Source organism: Marmota monax, unplaced genomic scaffold (genome assembly GCF_021218885.2).
Source record: "Marmota monax isolate L192 unplaced genomic scaffold, Marmota_monax_Labrador192_F-V1.1 WCK01_AAM20220418_F8-fsc00103, whole genome shotgun sequence".
Taxonomy (NCBI): domain Eukaryota; kingdom Metazoa; phylum Chordata; class Mammalia; order Rodentia; family Sciuridae; genus Marmota; species Marmota monax.
Window position 1 is genome coordinate 963009 of NW_026694286.1, and position 15617 is coordinate 978625.

A 15617-nucleotide genomic window follows, 5' to 3' on the forward strand; every position below is an offset into this window, starting at 1 on the left:
AAGAAAAAATAACTTCCCAGGTCAGATGCAGTGGCACATGCTTGTAATCCTGGCTATTCCGGAAGCTGAGGTAGAAAGATTGCAAGTTTAAGGCCAGCCGTGGCAATTTAGCAAGACCCTTTCTCAAAACATAAATTTAAAAAGACCTGGGGATATAGCTCAGTTGTAGATTAGCCCGTATTTTCAATTCTCAGTACAAACAAAAACTTCTCACGTTTACCTCAAATGCTGTTAATACTTAAGAGTTTCTCTATTAAGTGTATATTAACAGACTTTAAAAGTTTTTTGTCTTTTATGGGAAAATAAATTTAGCTTTTAGGAATACCTTTTTTCTTGAGTATTATTGTTTATTGCCTGAGATTTTATGTAAGAACTTTGGATTTTTCTTCTCTATAGATTATATTAGCTATTTTTAAAAACTATTTACTTTTAGTTGTAGTTGGACACAATATTTATTTATTTGTTTGTTTATTTGTTTATTTTTATGTGGTGCTGAGGATCGAACCCAGGGCCCTGCACATGCTACGTGAGCGCTCTATGGCTGAGCTACAACCCCAGCCCTATGTTAGCTATTTTATAATTAGAGCTTCTACAGAAGGAACTTGGTGTGCATAACATATAAGTAAAATATGTTCTTTTTAAAAAATTTTTATTTCAATTTTTTAGTTGTTGATAGAACTTTATTTTTAAAATTTTTATGTGGTGCTAAGAATTGAACCCAATGCCTCATACATGTTAGGCAAGTGCGCTACCGCTCAGCCCCAGCCCCAGCCCCCAAATATATTCTTATTCTAACAACAATAACAACAACAACAACAAAAAAAACACATAATTTTAGCCATTCCAAAATAAATAATTGTTAAAGTATGGTGATAAGTATGGTGATTCCTTTTGTTTGATTTCCTTCTCTTCGGAATAGTGTCAGTATTGACACTTATTATTGACAACAACTTATTGTTGATAAGTTAACTTATTTAATGTTATTTCATGTATTTATTACTGTTAACTTATGCATTAACACTTGGAGATGTCTGAAGAAAAATAGATTTCTTCTGTGTGTGTGATACTGGGTATCGAATCTAAGGTTTTCTTTTTGAGAGAGTCTCGCTAAATTGGTTATAACCTCACTAAGTTACTAAGGCTGGCTTTGAACTTGAGATCCTTCTGTCTCAGCCTCCTAACTAGTTGCTGGGATTACAAGTAAGCACCACTGCACCTGGTTATCCCCATCCTTTTTTATTTTCAGACTGAGTTTTGCTAAATTGCCCACACTGGCCTCAAACTTAGCACCCTTGTTCCTCAGCCTCCTGAGTAGCTGGGATTAATAGATATGTGCCCACCAGACCTGGCATTTAGTGATTTTGTTTACTTCAGTGATATTTTGAAGAGTAACTAGGATAAAATTTTAATTAAAATTTGTATGAAAGAGTTTTTGTATGAAGGAGTTTTGCAGGTTTCTGTTTTAGGAATAGACACATGATGTTTTATAGTTTCGAACAATTCACTGAAATGTAATATATTAACTTTCCTTAAAAATAAGGTAGAAGGCTAGGGATGTAGTTCAGTGGTAGAGTGCTTGGGCAGCTTGCATAAAGCCCTGGATTTGGATCCCCAGTACCAAAAAAAAAAAAAAAGTAGCAAAGATTTTTGCAGTGGTGGTAGCTTTCAGTGGGATGATGTTGAATTTTTAGTTTTGTTTTTACAATGTTGAGGTAGGATTATCTCAGTGCCATAAAATACTTCTAGATTGATATTCTCTTTCTTAGATTGTTATTTAATGTTAAAACAATTCATGGTACTCCCTGATATTTGAGTACATTATAGAACATCCCTGACAAGTAGAATGATAGACCCTTGCCTTTTGATAAACTACTTCTGGGAAGTACAATGTATGAGGATTTTGAAGTTTGTAAAGGCTTGAATTAAAACCCACCTCTCCCTAATTCTAGTCCTTAGATAAGTTATATTTATGGTTTGCTTCCCAGGTTTTGTATCTGTAAAATGAGATGTAATAATAACTGTATTTCAGAATTGTTTTTACCATTGGGAAACTGTGTTAAAAAATGCTAGAGTTTGGCTTGGCTAGGGATATGGCTCAATGGTAGAGCCCTTATCATATATGAAGCCCTGAGTTTGATCCCCAGTACCAGAAAGAGGGGGGAAAAAAAGTTTAATATAGTGATTGACACCTACTAGTTAGTAGCTATAAAATTTTTTGGTAGAAGATTAAGGACTATAATTTTATGAAAATTAAACTTATTCTTTTTGTTTCAGGCATATTTATCATTACTATATTCATGGCCCAAAAGGTAATGAAATACGTACATCAAAAGAAGTTGGACCTTTCAACAATATTGACATTGAAGTAAGATAAAAATCATCATATTACTGTCATTAAAATATTACTATTATTATTAGGTACCTGTTCCAGTCCCAAATGACTATGGATAACAAAAATTAGTAATTAGACAACTTCTTTTACAAAAGTAATTTGATTATTTGATGTTCAAATAAAGAGATATTCTTAGATTTGTTTTCATTAAACCTTTCTTTGTTGTAGTATCTGGTTTCTCTTTTTCCTCTCTTCTATAGACACCCAAAGTATTGCTATTCGTCAATGTATTGCTATGCTTTTTTTTTTATTTTGTCTTTTGGGCTCTGGGGATTGAACTCAGAGGCAATTGACCACTGAGCCACATTCCTAGCCCTATTTTGTATTTTATTTAGAGATAAGGTCTCACTGAGTTGCGTAGCACCTCTCTTATGCTGAGGCTGGCTTTGAACTTTCGATCCTCCTGCCTCAGCCTCCTGAGCTGCTGGTGTTACAAGCGAGCACCACCACGCCTTGCTGTTCATCATATTTTGAAGCAGGGAGAAAAGGGGGTATATATAACATGATTTGCTTTTTGTTCCGTTAAGTCTTGTGACAAGATTTAGAAGAATCTTGAGTGTTGGGTTGTCAATATATTTGCCACACAATAGAAAGAATTTGAAGTATAAATTTATCCTACTTTCTACCTTTAGCAAGAAACCTTGAATTAAATGTATTCATGGCCTATCTTTCCTTTGACTATGATTTGCTGGTTCTTTGCTTACTTTCTAATTTTTTTAGTAGTATATTCCTTATTGAGATGCTACTTAAAGCCATTTGACATACATACTTACATACATATATATTTTTTCATTAAACTGGTTGATCACTTGTACAAATAAAAGTTTTTCCTATTCTGTTATTGGATCATGGCTGAGGGGGAAAAAAGTCACCATAAAATTTAATTATTTTTGTTTTTATTTTAGATTTCTATGTTTGAAAAAGGGAAGGCTCCTAAGATTGTCAACCTAAGAGAAATACAAGATGACATGCAGACGTTGTATATAAACACAGCATCTGATAGTTTTGAGTTCAAGGCTCATGTTGAAGGAGACGGTGTAGTGGAAGGGATAATCCGATTTCATCCTTTCTTGTATGATAGAGAGACTTACCCTGATGATCCATGCTTTCCATCAAGTATGTTAATCTGTTTTCTTAGGTAACAAATGTGATGTTGTAATTTATAATAGTTTTTAAAACAATGATTACTATCTGGACTATTAAGATTAGATAAGTAAAAAATATTTTTTTCTTATGCAAGTCTTAGGTTGTTAGATATTTATAATTTTTATAACTTTTTATATGTATTCAGTTCCAAATTTAAAAAAAGCACTGATGGGTAAGAAACTGTTCTTTCTTAGATCTTTTATTGAACTAAAATTTTAGATATGTATGCATATTGATCCTTTATATATTCCCTAAATTATAGGTATTTACGAGGAAGTTTTTACACTCAATGTAGTCATAGCTGTCCAATTTTTTCATCATAGTTTGATTTTGTTTTACTATAGAAAGGGTTTTTGTACCTTAAGAGTTTTAAAAGATTCTGTAGGTTTTTGTCTTCTAAAAATTTTTGCCCTTTTATGTTCTTATGTGTAATGCATCTCTTTTATTTTTTATGTATAGAGTGATGTAGGAATTTAACTTAATATTTTCTTTGTGGTGTTCATTCACTTTTAAAAAGCCCTAATGAGTTTATTGAGATTACATTGAATTATGGTAATATTACTTAGGAATTAACAATGTGAAACTTTCTCAGAATCCTTTTACTTCTCTGGGTTCTGCAATCAGATTTCCTGATTTAAATCCCATCTTTGCTGTTTTCTTTTGTGTAATTTTGAATAAACTAGTCTCTACCTTAAGTTCCTTTTCCATGAAATGGGGGTAGTGGTTCATACCTCATAGAGGTATTGTGAAGATTAAATAAAAAATTGAGGCAAAGTTCTTAGAATAATGCTCACAAATAAGTCCTTAATACATATTGTTACTCAGTGTCTCTACCTTCTGTAATACACCTGATCTCTGTTTAATGTGCTATTTTTTGATTTTTATATTCTTTTTTTTTTTTAAATTTATTAGTTATTGTTGGATTTTTCTTCATTTATTTGTTTATATGTGGTGTTGAGAATCGAACCCAGTGTCTCACACGTGCTAGGCAAGCACTCTACCACTGAGCCACAACCCCAGCCCTGATTTTTATATTCTTGTAGACAGATATAGTTACTCAAAATTGTATTAAAAATAGACAAACTTTAGATAGGGCAGAGGGGGTTGGAGGAAAAGGGAGGGAGCATGGGGTTAGAAATGATGGTGGAATGTGATGGACATTATTATCCGAAGTACATGTATGAAGACACGAATTGGTGTGAGTATACTTTGTATACAACCAGAGATAAGAAAAGTCATGCTCTATATGTGTAATAAGAATTGTAATGCATTCATCTGTCATATATAAATTTTAAAAAATTAATTTAAAAAAAATGAGAACCTCTAGCCAGGCACAGTGGTGCATGCCTGTAATCCCACAGGCTCAGAATGCTGAGGCAGGAGGGTTGTGAATTCAAAGCTAGCCTCAGCAATTCAGGGAGCCCCGAAGCAATTCACCAAAACCCTGTAACTAAATAAAATATTTTAGAAAGGGTTGGGGATGTGGCTCACTGGCTAAGCATCCCTAGGTTTAATCCCTGGTTTATTTAAAAAAAAAAAAAAAGAGCCACTAAGTTGAGTGATGACCTCCAGGGTTCTATAAAAGCAAAGTGATTTGGATTAAAAAAAAAAAAAAAACAAACCCAAAACAACTTTTACATAGGGACTTCTGTTTTTGAGAGGAAAAGGCTTTATTTTTAGTTAGATGACTTACTGACAGGATAGCCAAGGCATTAATATATTAGGATCATAATGTGTGATCTTAATTTATCTGGGCATATGAGAATATATTGCTAAGAAACAGTTTATGGATAATTGGGCTAATCATGCTTTGGTACATGTTAACATATCTTGTAATTCTATTTGTGTGCACATTGCCTGCCTACTTAAATCTGATCTTTGAAAAGGTGGTGATTTATATCAAATTTAGTTCAGAATTATTGACTGATTTGTCCAAACCAGGCAAACTTGTTCCTTCTAGACACTTTATTTTTCTCAGGGGATTTTCATGTGAACATATTTGTTCTTTCTTAATTGTGCAACTGTGTTTTAGATGTAGAATGTAGACACTTATATTTGTAGAGGAGAGGGATTTTGTTGTAGGACATGATCTTTTTGGATATATGACTGTTTTAATTCTGTAAATAGATTTGAAGCTGCAAGCTAATCGATTAGCATGTTATTCTTAGTACAAATTGGTAGGTTTATAATAATCACTTTAAATGACAAATGCTGTTAGTAATATGGAACCACTTTGAAGTCTCCCTTTTTGAAGGCAAACCAAGTAAAATTTATAGGATTTATAGGGCACAATTTGAAGGATCACATGGGTTTTTGTTATCATTTCTCTGAAGTAAAATTAATATGTATTTTAGTCATAGAAATTGGCTTAGGTAGGGGCTGGGGTTGTGGCTCAGCAGCAGAGCACGTGCGTCACACATGTGAGGCACTGGGTTCCATCCGCAGCACCACATAAAAATAAATAAATAAGCAAAATAAAGGTATTGTGTCCATCTACAACTAAGAAAAAAAATTTTTTTAAAAAAGAAATTGGCTTAATAATAAAAATTGATCCTACTTTATAGAAATAAAAACATTCCACTTACACTTTCTATTTAGAATTAAAAGATGAAGAGGATGATGATGATTGTTTCATGCTTGAGAAAGCAGCAAGAGGGAAAAGACCTATTTTTGAATGTTTTTGGAATGGACGATTAATACCATATACATCAGTTGAAGAGTAAGTTTTGGTTTTTGCTAAAATTACATCATTTTATAACCTAATCTTTTTACTAACTGATGTTTTGTTTTGTTCAAGTTTTGACTGGTGTACTCCTCCTAAGAAGAGAGGGCTTGCACCAATTGAATGCTACAACAGAATATCTGGTGCATTATTCACTAATGACAAATTTCAGGTCAGCACAAATAAACTGACATTCATGGATCTTGAGTTGAAATTGAAAGATAAGAACACCCTTTTTACAAGGATTTTAAATGGACAGGTATGACTTTAAGTATTAAGTTTTGAGTGTTTGCAAAATTCTATTAAGTAAAACCAAAGACACTAGTAATATAGATTTTTTTGAAGTTATTTTGCATACTTTGGATTTAGTCAATCAAAAGATTATGGTGCTTAAATATTTTTATATACTTTCAACTGTTTATAACTCATTTCAAATTAATTAGACAATATTTAGATAAAATTTTATTTTTTAGATTTAGTATTAAGGCAGACAGTGAATAGAAGAAGACGACTTAAAGCAGCTTTATTTAATGGGAGCATGTATGAACATCTGTGTGTATCATGGGCTCTGCACATTAATAACCTGACTATATGATTTTAATCTAGTCTGGATAAAAAAATGGAAAAGAACTATAAAATACTTTCTGCTAAAAGATGATTTCAAGTTAGTCAGTGTTATTAATATTAATTAATATGGAAGATTTCAATTTGAAGAAACATTAAGAAATTGAATGGGGGGGCTGGGGTTGTGGCTCAGTGATGGAGTGCTTGCCTAGCACGTGCGAGGCCCTGGGTTTGATCCTCAGCACCACATATAAATGAATAAAACAAAGGTATTGTGTCCAACTACAACTAAGAAAATAAATAAATGTTGAATGGAACTAGTGTACATTTTCTACCCACATAGCTCAGAAATTTTTACTTGATACTACTCTTTCAGTAGTTTAATGCTGTATTGCCAAGAGATTTTTATTATCAGCTTAAAATTGCTAAGTAATAAATACAACATAGCATGTGGTGTTTATAGCCAGTCATTCCTATAAGATATTGAAATTAGTTTTGCTATTGTAAAGATTCAGAATCATAGAAGATTGATAAACTTTTTAAGAATTACTCACTGAAGGGCTGAGGATATAGCTAATAAATAGTAGCTCAGACCTAGAAGCCAGCTTGTTCTTTTTCTGGGCAGCCAGTATTTTTTATTTTGGTAGTTAGTGTAGGATTTAAAGCAAGAAATAAAAGTTTTGTTGTTGGGTATTCACCACTGAGACTTTGGTTTCAAGGATGATATTCAAAGATTTCTTAAGTAATACTTTTGTTTGAAATTAAATTTTTACAGAAGGATCCCCAGCAAGGAGGTTGGGAAAAGGACAAAACCAGAAAGATCCAGCAAAATATTTTCATTTTTTTACTAGTTTTTCTGAAGTTTGGTATATGAAAGAAAAAAAATGAAATGAGTGACATATTTCTATGGCTATATTTGTTTACTAGTAACTATATTCATATAACATTTTAAAATTTACAGGAGCAGCGAATGAAAATTGACCGAGAATTTGCTTTATGGCTCAAGGACTGTCATGAAAAGTATGACAAACAGATAAAATTTACACTTTTTAAAGGAATAATTACCCGTCCTGATCTTCCCTCTAAAAAGCAAGGCCCCTGGGCAACATACTCAGCAATAGAATGGGATGGAAAAATATACAAAGCAGGACAGCTGGTAGGTTTAACTTACATTTAGACTTAGTTTTTAGTAGAATTTGAAACTAAATTAGTTTTTTGTATTAAAATTTAAAATAATGCATTTGTTAGCTCTAAGGAATTAGTATAGAATGAAAAGGATAAACTGATTTTCATTACATAATTTACTATGACATTTTAAAAAGGAAAGCTTGTTTATTGCCAGAGGCTCATTTAGCAAGATTTTTTTATTGTTTCTTATTCTAATTTTTAGTTACATGGAGATCAAAGTTGTTTTAATGTGTTGTGAAATATTTTTTTTAGTCTTTTTTTTTTTTTTTGAGGGTAGGTGCACCTGCTTACTCACTGTACCTTTTGACCGCATTGAGGAGAATGCAGAGATGGAGGAAATGTGCTTTGTTTCTAGTGTTATTATAACCTAAGAGCAGAGACAACATAAACATACATAAAAATAGCTAATAGGGGCATAAGTGTACTGAAGAGAGAAGGATAGTTTGGAAGGACAGGAGGCAATTTTCTGAATTTGGAAGAAGACAACAAATCATGAAGTACTTGGGTGAAGAAGCAGCATTTTTTGTGAACTTTAAAAGAGGTAGAGGCTTGAATCTACACAGATAATTAACAAAAGTAGAAAGACATCTATTCTTACCTAAAATTCATTAATGTGAGGGTCACCATCATATATTTAAAGCCTTGGAATTGGATGAGATCATTCCTTGAAGTAGTGAATATAGCTGAAGAGGCCAAGTCTGAGCTTAAAGCATTAACACCAACATTTAAGGGTTAACATTAACACTTAGGGTTTGGCATTAACATATAAGGTTTAGAATATAAAGAAAGAGTTGGCAAAGGAATACTGAAAGGATAAGCTTGTGAGATCCAAGGAAACTAGAATATAGTATCCCTGAAGCCAAGTGAAGAAGTATAAGGAGGAAGTAATCACATTTGTCAAATACTTTGTGGCAGTGGGGCAAATATTTTCTAGAAGATCCTATAGCAAGCAATAAATGTTGGGTTGTCCTGCAGCCTACCTTGTATGGAAAAAATGTAGTAGAAATGAGGCTAAGAAGGGTAGATTGGTTATAAAGTCTTAAAAGTACTTCTTGGGAATTTCTGAATTGAAATAATGGAAATATTAAAAATATTACTTTTTATAAAGTGCACTTTATGAAAATAATTTTATTAAAATATTACAGTGCTTTTGTTTTTCTGATGATGGTTATCAAGGTGTTTTGCATTGTATAAAGGAATTTTGTAAAGTTGTTATTATTAAACCTGTTAGTAATATTAATACTTTAGCCTTTTTTTTTTTTAAACTAATTTATTAGGTCAAGACAATCAAGACACTCCCCCTCTTTTATGGAAGCATAGTAAGATTTTTTCTTTATGGTGATCATGATGGAGAAGTATATGCTACAGGAGGAGAAGTTCAAATTGCAATGGTAAGACAGTAAGTAATAAAAATATGTACTGATAGACTCTTGGTACCACTTTTGTGTAATCATTGAAATAAAGACACAGTATTTTATAGTTTGCTTGCACTTGGTCTTTCCATTGGATAAAGCAGTTGTAGTTAGCTTGAATTTTTGCTTCATATTTAATGTTTTTAATAATCTTTAGAACTTAACATCTACGTGCCCAATGTTTTACAAATACACACACACACACACACACATACACACATATATATATAGTTATAGTTATCATGGGGATTTTGTAAAGTGTACATTTCCTCCAGGGCCTATAAGCTAGTAAACATTGGAGCAAGAATTCTCTCCTAAGAATGAGTAACTGCAAGAATAGAATGAGTTTTTTCCCTACATATCTTGTTATTTGAGTGGTTTATCATTTGGACAATGGAGATTACATAAAAAATGAAAATAGATACTCTTGTATAATGTAAGAATAACTATTCTCATTTAAGTAAGGGAAAATGGGGCTGGGATTGTAGCTCAGTAGTAGAGTGCTTGCCTAGCATGAATGAGGCACTGGGTTCAATCCTCAGCACCACATAAAAATAAATAAGTAAATAAAATAAAGGTATCTGTCTTTAACAAGAACAACAACAAAAAAGTTAAAAATTAACACTTTAAAAAGGTAAAATAGATCACTTTGACAGAAACAAGTGGCGTTTGCAGTTAAATTTAAATGGTTTTCTTTGGAATGTTGGTATAAATTAATTTTATTAATTCAGGAACCTCAGGCACTATATGATGAAGTGAAAACTGTCCCAATTGCAAAGCTGGATAGGACAGTCGCTGAGAAAACTGTGAGAAAATATGTAGAAGATGAAATGGCAAGGTAAGTCATTTCTAGAAATATGGCAAAAATAAAAAATTCAAGAGGCATTGTAATGCTTTTAAGTATCCTTGAGTGTGTCATTTACCCTTCTGATAGTGCTTTGTAGTTTTAAGATAATGTATAGATAGGTGTCAGTGGTATGGCACAGATGTAGAGCATGTGACTACCATGCATGAAGCCCTGGGTTCAATCTCCAGCACTGAAGAAAAAAAAATGTTCTACATATTGAGGTGAACTTCTTGACATTAAATATTAAATGTCTGTTTACCAAAAAAAGAACCCTACATTTGTAGGAGAAAAGGATATCTTATGTATCTGAAGTATTATATTTTTAGGTACCATGATTATAATAGGCATTTATTAAAAAGCAACCTGTTTTGTCTAATAACTATGTGAAAATTATAATGCCTTTGTGTTAGTCTCCTTTTTGCCCTATGACCAAAACTACCTTATAAGAGCATCTTAGAGGAGGAAAAGTTTATTTTGGCTTATGTATTCAGAGGTCTCAGTCCATAGTCTGCTTAGTCCATCACTCTGGGCCTGAGGCATAGCTTCATGGCAGAAGAAGATGGAGGAGGAAAGCTGCTCACCTTATGGAAACCAGGAAGCAAAGGGGAAGGAGGCTAAGAGAAAAAATAAAATCCTAAAGGGTACACCCCCAGAGACCTACATCTTCCACCCACACTCCACCTTCCTACAGTTATTTACCCGCATAGTTCATTCAAATTAATCTACCAAATGGATTAATAATTTGGAAAGAGTTGCTTATCTTCTAGTTCTCTAACTTTAACCAACTATTGTTAACTTAATCCATCAAATCGTTTAATCCACTGATTTGGTTAGAGTTCCCATAATCTGATTATTTTACCTCCTGCATCAGCACAGGAGCTTTTTAGACTATATCTTATATCCAAACTTTAACAACCTTCTAAAAAGCAAAATTTTTACTTCTACAAATTTTGCTTATGTATTGATGATGTAATCATTTTGGTTTTTACTGAAATTTTCTCTTCTTAGAGTTCATCCTCTCTCAAGATATTTTGACTTGCTTTTTTTGGAAGCTACAGCAAAATTAAAGAAAAGACAAAACATTTTAGTTGATTAGTCATATAAATTTCCAGATTTAACCTTTCAAATATGTATATATCAACAATAAGTCTTTTTTAAAAATTTTATTGTTTAGTTTTAGGAGGACACAATATTTTTGTTTTATTTTTATGTGGTGCTGAGAATTGAACCCAGTGCCTCCCGCCTGCATGCTAGCCAAGCATGCTACCACTTTGAGCCACATCCCCAGCCCCTCAACAATAACTCTTTAAAGGAAGTCTAGTAGAGCAGGGGGAGGATGCGAGGAAAAAAGAGGGGGGATCATGAAGTGAAATGGATTTCTATGTATGTATGAGTTTGTCATGATGAACCCACTACTATGTATAACTATGAAACTCTTAAAAGAAGAAAAAAAACTAAGATTCTAGTAACTTATATACTTTTTCTGGGGGGGTAGGTGGTATTGTATATTGAACACAGGGTCTCACACATGCCAGGTAGTTAAGTTGTATATTTCTAATTAAGACTATAATTAACCAAATTTATGAAACATTAATAGGTTAATTTCATTATAGGCTCCCTGATAGATTGTCAGTAACTTGGCCTGAAGGAGATGAATTGTTGCCTAATGAGATTAGGCCTGCTGGAACCCCTATTGGTATGTAATCATTGAAATAAAGACACAGTATTTTATATTTTGCTTGCACTTGATCTTTCCATTGGATAAAGTAGTTGTAGTTAGTTTGAATTTTTGCTTCATATTTAATGTTTTTAATAATCTTTAGAACTTAACATCTTATGTCTTTGTCTAGTTTGTTGTTTTTCTAATACCAAAAAAAATGCTTTTATTTTGTCTTATATTTCTAATAAGTAAAGAACCATGAAAAATTAAAATGTGATAGGAAAACCTAGCAGATTAAGCAGAGTTTTGGGGTGTAATTAAGATATGCTTTATTTTAACTTTTAACTCATAGGTGCATTAAGAATTGAAATACTGAATAAAAAGGGAGAGGCAATGCAAAAGCTTCCAGGAACAAGTCACGGAGGTTCAAAGAAACTCCTAGTTGAGCTTAAAGTTGTATTACACTGTAAGTATACAGACAAATTCAGACCTTTAATGTTGTTCTTAAAGATGTGCTACAGATTTGAGTATCTTCTTGTACTTATTGATGACAGTAATCTGATGATAGTGAATTTGATTAAAGTTAAAAATTTTATGTGTGATATAAATAGTTCACTTTTTATTACTAAGGTTTATGTTTTTCAAAACTAGCCTGAATGTTCCCAGAAATGTAATTATGAGATAAAGAACAGGTATGATACATATGTGTAGAACTACTAATTTAGATAATCATTAAGGTCTCTTCCAAATGAAAACTACTGTGGCTCTAAAACTGTGAACCAGAAGTACTTAACCCCAGATACTAGGCCTGGTCCTTTTTTGTGGTCAAGGGGAAAGAGCTGACCTTCTTGGTGGCACATGCCTGTAATCACACCTACTTAGGAGATTGAGGGCAGGTTCAGGGCCATCCTAGGCAACTTAGCAAGACCCTGTCTCAAAATTTAGAATGGTGGGGCATGCATTTCAATGGTAGAGTGCTTGCCTAGCATGAAGAAGCATCTGGGTTTAATCTATAGTACCACAAAATATAAATAAAATAAATAAATAATACATGAGGTGGGAAGAGCTGAATATTACTGCTTATCTTCTAGTTCCTTAACTCTAACACACCTGTTAATAACATTCTTATTCATTGTTTTGTCTCAACTGCCTAAAATATTTTCTTTTATATTTGAATAATCTATTTTGTCACTGTATACTTGTTTGTCTACGCCACATATCATTTAAGATTTGGTATTCTTAGTTTAACTGGTTTTTTTTTTTTTTTTGGTACCAGGGATTGAAGCCAAGGGTGCTTAACCATGAAGGCAAATCCCCAGCCCTTTTTATTTTTTTATTTTGAGACAATGTCTTGCTGAGTAGGGCCTCCCTGAATTGCTCAGGCTGACCTCAAACTTGAGATCCTCCTGCCTCAGTCTCTCAAATTGCTTGGATTACAAGTGTTCACCACCATGCATGGCCTTGAACTTTTTTTTTTAAAGTAGTTTTTACTCTAATTTTTATTTTAATCCATTAACTTATTTTTATGTGCTTCTAGTGTATGCAGGTATCTAGATTGCCTTGCAACATTTGTAAAAACACTATCCTTTCCCTATTGAATGATCATGGCACCCTTGTTAAATCAACTTACCATATATGTGAAGGCTTACAGGGTGGGTTTTTTTGTTTTTGGTGTTTTTTTTTTTTTTTTTGGTTGTTCAAAACATTACAAAGCTCTTAACATATCTAATTTCATGCATTACATTCAAGTTGGTTATGAACTCCCAATTTTACCCCAAATACAGATTGCAGAATCACATCGGTTACACATCCACATTTTTACATAATGCCCTATTAGTAACTGTTGTATTCTGCTACCTTTCCTATCCTCAACTATCCCCCCTCCCCTCCATCCCATCTTCTCTCTCTACCCCATCTACTGTAATTCATTTCTCTCCTTGTTTATTTTCCCATTCCCCTCACAACCTCTTATATGTAATTTTGTATAACAATGAGGGTCTACCTCCATTACCATGCAATTTCCCTTTTCTCTCCCTTTCCCTCCCACCTCATGTCTCTGTTTAATGTTAATCTTTTCTTCCTGCTCTTCCTCCCTGCTCTGTTCTTAGTTGCTCTCATTATATCAAAGAAGACATTTGTTATTTTTTTTTTTTAGGGATTGGCTAGCTTCACTAAGCATAATCTGCTCTAGTGCCATCCATTTCCCTGCAAATTCCATGATTTTGTCATTTTTTAGTGCTGCGTAATGCTCCATGGTGTATAAATGCCACATTTTTTTTATCCATTCATCTATTGAAGGGCATCTGGGTTGGTTCCACAGTCTAGCAATTGTGAATTGTGCTGCTATGAACATCGATGTGGCAGTATCCCTGTAGTACGCTCTTTTAATGGCTTCAGGGAATAGTCCGAGAAGGGCGATAGCTGGGTCAAATGGTGGTTCCATTCTCAGCTTTCCCAGAAATCTCCATACTGCTTTCCAAATTGGCCGCACCAGTTTGCAGTCCCACCAGCAATGTACAAGAGTACCCTTTTCGCCACATCCTCTCCAGCACTTGTTGTTGTTTGACTTCATAATGGCTGCCAATCTTACTGGAGTGAGATGGTACCTTAGGGTGGTTTTGATTTGCATTTCTCTGACTGCTAGAGAAGGTGAGCATTTTTTCATGTACTTGTTGATTGATTGTATGTCCTCCTCTGAGAAGTGTCTGTTCAGGTCCTTGACCCATTTGTTGACTGGGTTATTTGTTATCTTATTGTCTAATTTTTTGAGTTCTTTGTATACTCTGGATATTAGGGCTCTATCTGAAGTGTGTGGAGTAAAAATTTGTTCCCATGATGTAGGCTCCCTATTTACCTCTCTTATTGTTTCTCTTGCTGAGAAATAACTTTTCAGTTTAAGTAAGTCCCATTTGTTGATTCTTGTTATTAACTCTTGGGCTATGGGTGTCTTATTAAGGAATTTGGAGCCCGACCCCACAATATGTAGATCGGAGCCAACTTTTTCTTCTATCAGACGCAGAGTCTCTGATTTGATATCTAGCTCCTTGATCCACTTTGAGTTAACTTTTGTGCATGGCGAGAGGAGGGGATTCAGTTTCATTTTGTTGCATATGAATTTCCAGTTTTCCCAGCACCATTTGTTGAAGATGCTATCCTTCCTCCATTGCATGCTTTTAGCCCCTTTATCAAATATAAGATAGTTGTAGTTTTGTGGATTGGTTTCTGTGTCCTCTATTCTGTACCATTGGTCCACCCGCCTGTTTTGGTACCAGTACCATGCTGTTTTTGTTACTATTGGTCTGTAGTATAGTTTGAAGTCTGGTATCGCTATACCGCCTGATTCACACTTCCTGCTTAGCATTGTTTTTGCTATTCTGGGTCTTTTATTTTTCCATATGAATTTCATGATTGCTTTCTCTATTTCTACAAGAAATGCCGTTGGGATTTTGATTGGCATTGCATTAAACCTATAGAGAACTTTTGGTAATATCGCCATTTTGATGATGTTAGTTCTGCCTATCCATGAACAGGGTATATTTTTCCATCTTCTAAGATCTTCTTCTATTTCTCTCTTTAGGGTTCTGTAGTTTTCATTGTATAGATCTTTCACCTCTTTTGTTAGGTTGATTCCCAAGTATTTTATTTTTTTTTTTGAAGATATTGTGAATGGAGTGTTTTTCCTCATT

General features: G+C 33.5%; 1 protein-coding gene across 5 annotated transcripts in view; it reads left to right on the forward strand.

Moving 5' to 3' along the window:
- The window catches only part of Smchd1 (structural maintenance of chromosomes flexible hinge domain containing 1), a 151290-nt gene that overhangs the window by 37089 nt on the left and 98584 nt on the right, over positions 1-15617 (forward strand). For all 5 annotated transcript variants that reach the window (XR_009228878.1, XR_009228879.1, XM_046467441.2 and 2 more), the window contains 9 exons: positions 2275-2365; positions 3298-3508; positions 6137-6257; positions 6336-6519; positions 7786-7980; positions 9290-9403; positions 10156-10262; positions 11885-11967; positions 12284-12397. Coding sequence is in view for 3 of the 5 variants with exons in the window: in XM_046467441.2 (XP_046323397.1) it covers positions 2275-2365; positions 3298-3508; positions 6137-6257; positions 6336-6519; positions 7786-7980; positions 9290-9403; positions 10156-10262; positions 11885-11967; positions 12284-12397 (1220 nt within the window). In the remaining 2 variants the exon portion in view is untranslated. The remainder of the gene's footprint in view (positions 1-2274; positions 2366-3297; positions 3509-6136; positions 6258-6335; positions 6520-7785; positions 7981-9289; positions 9404-10155; positions 10263-11884; positions 11968-12283; positions 12398-15617) is intronic.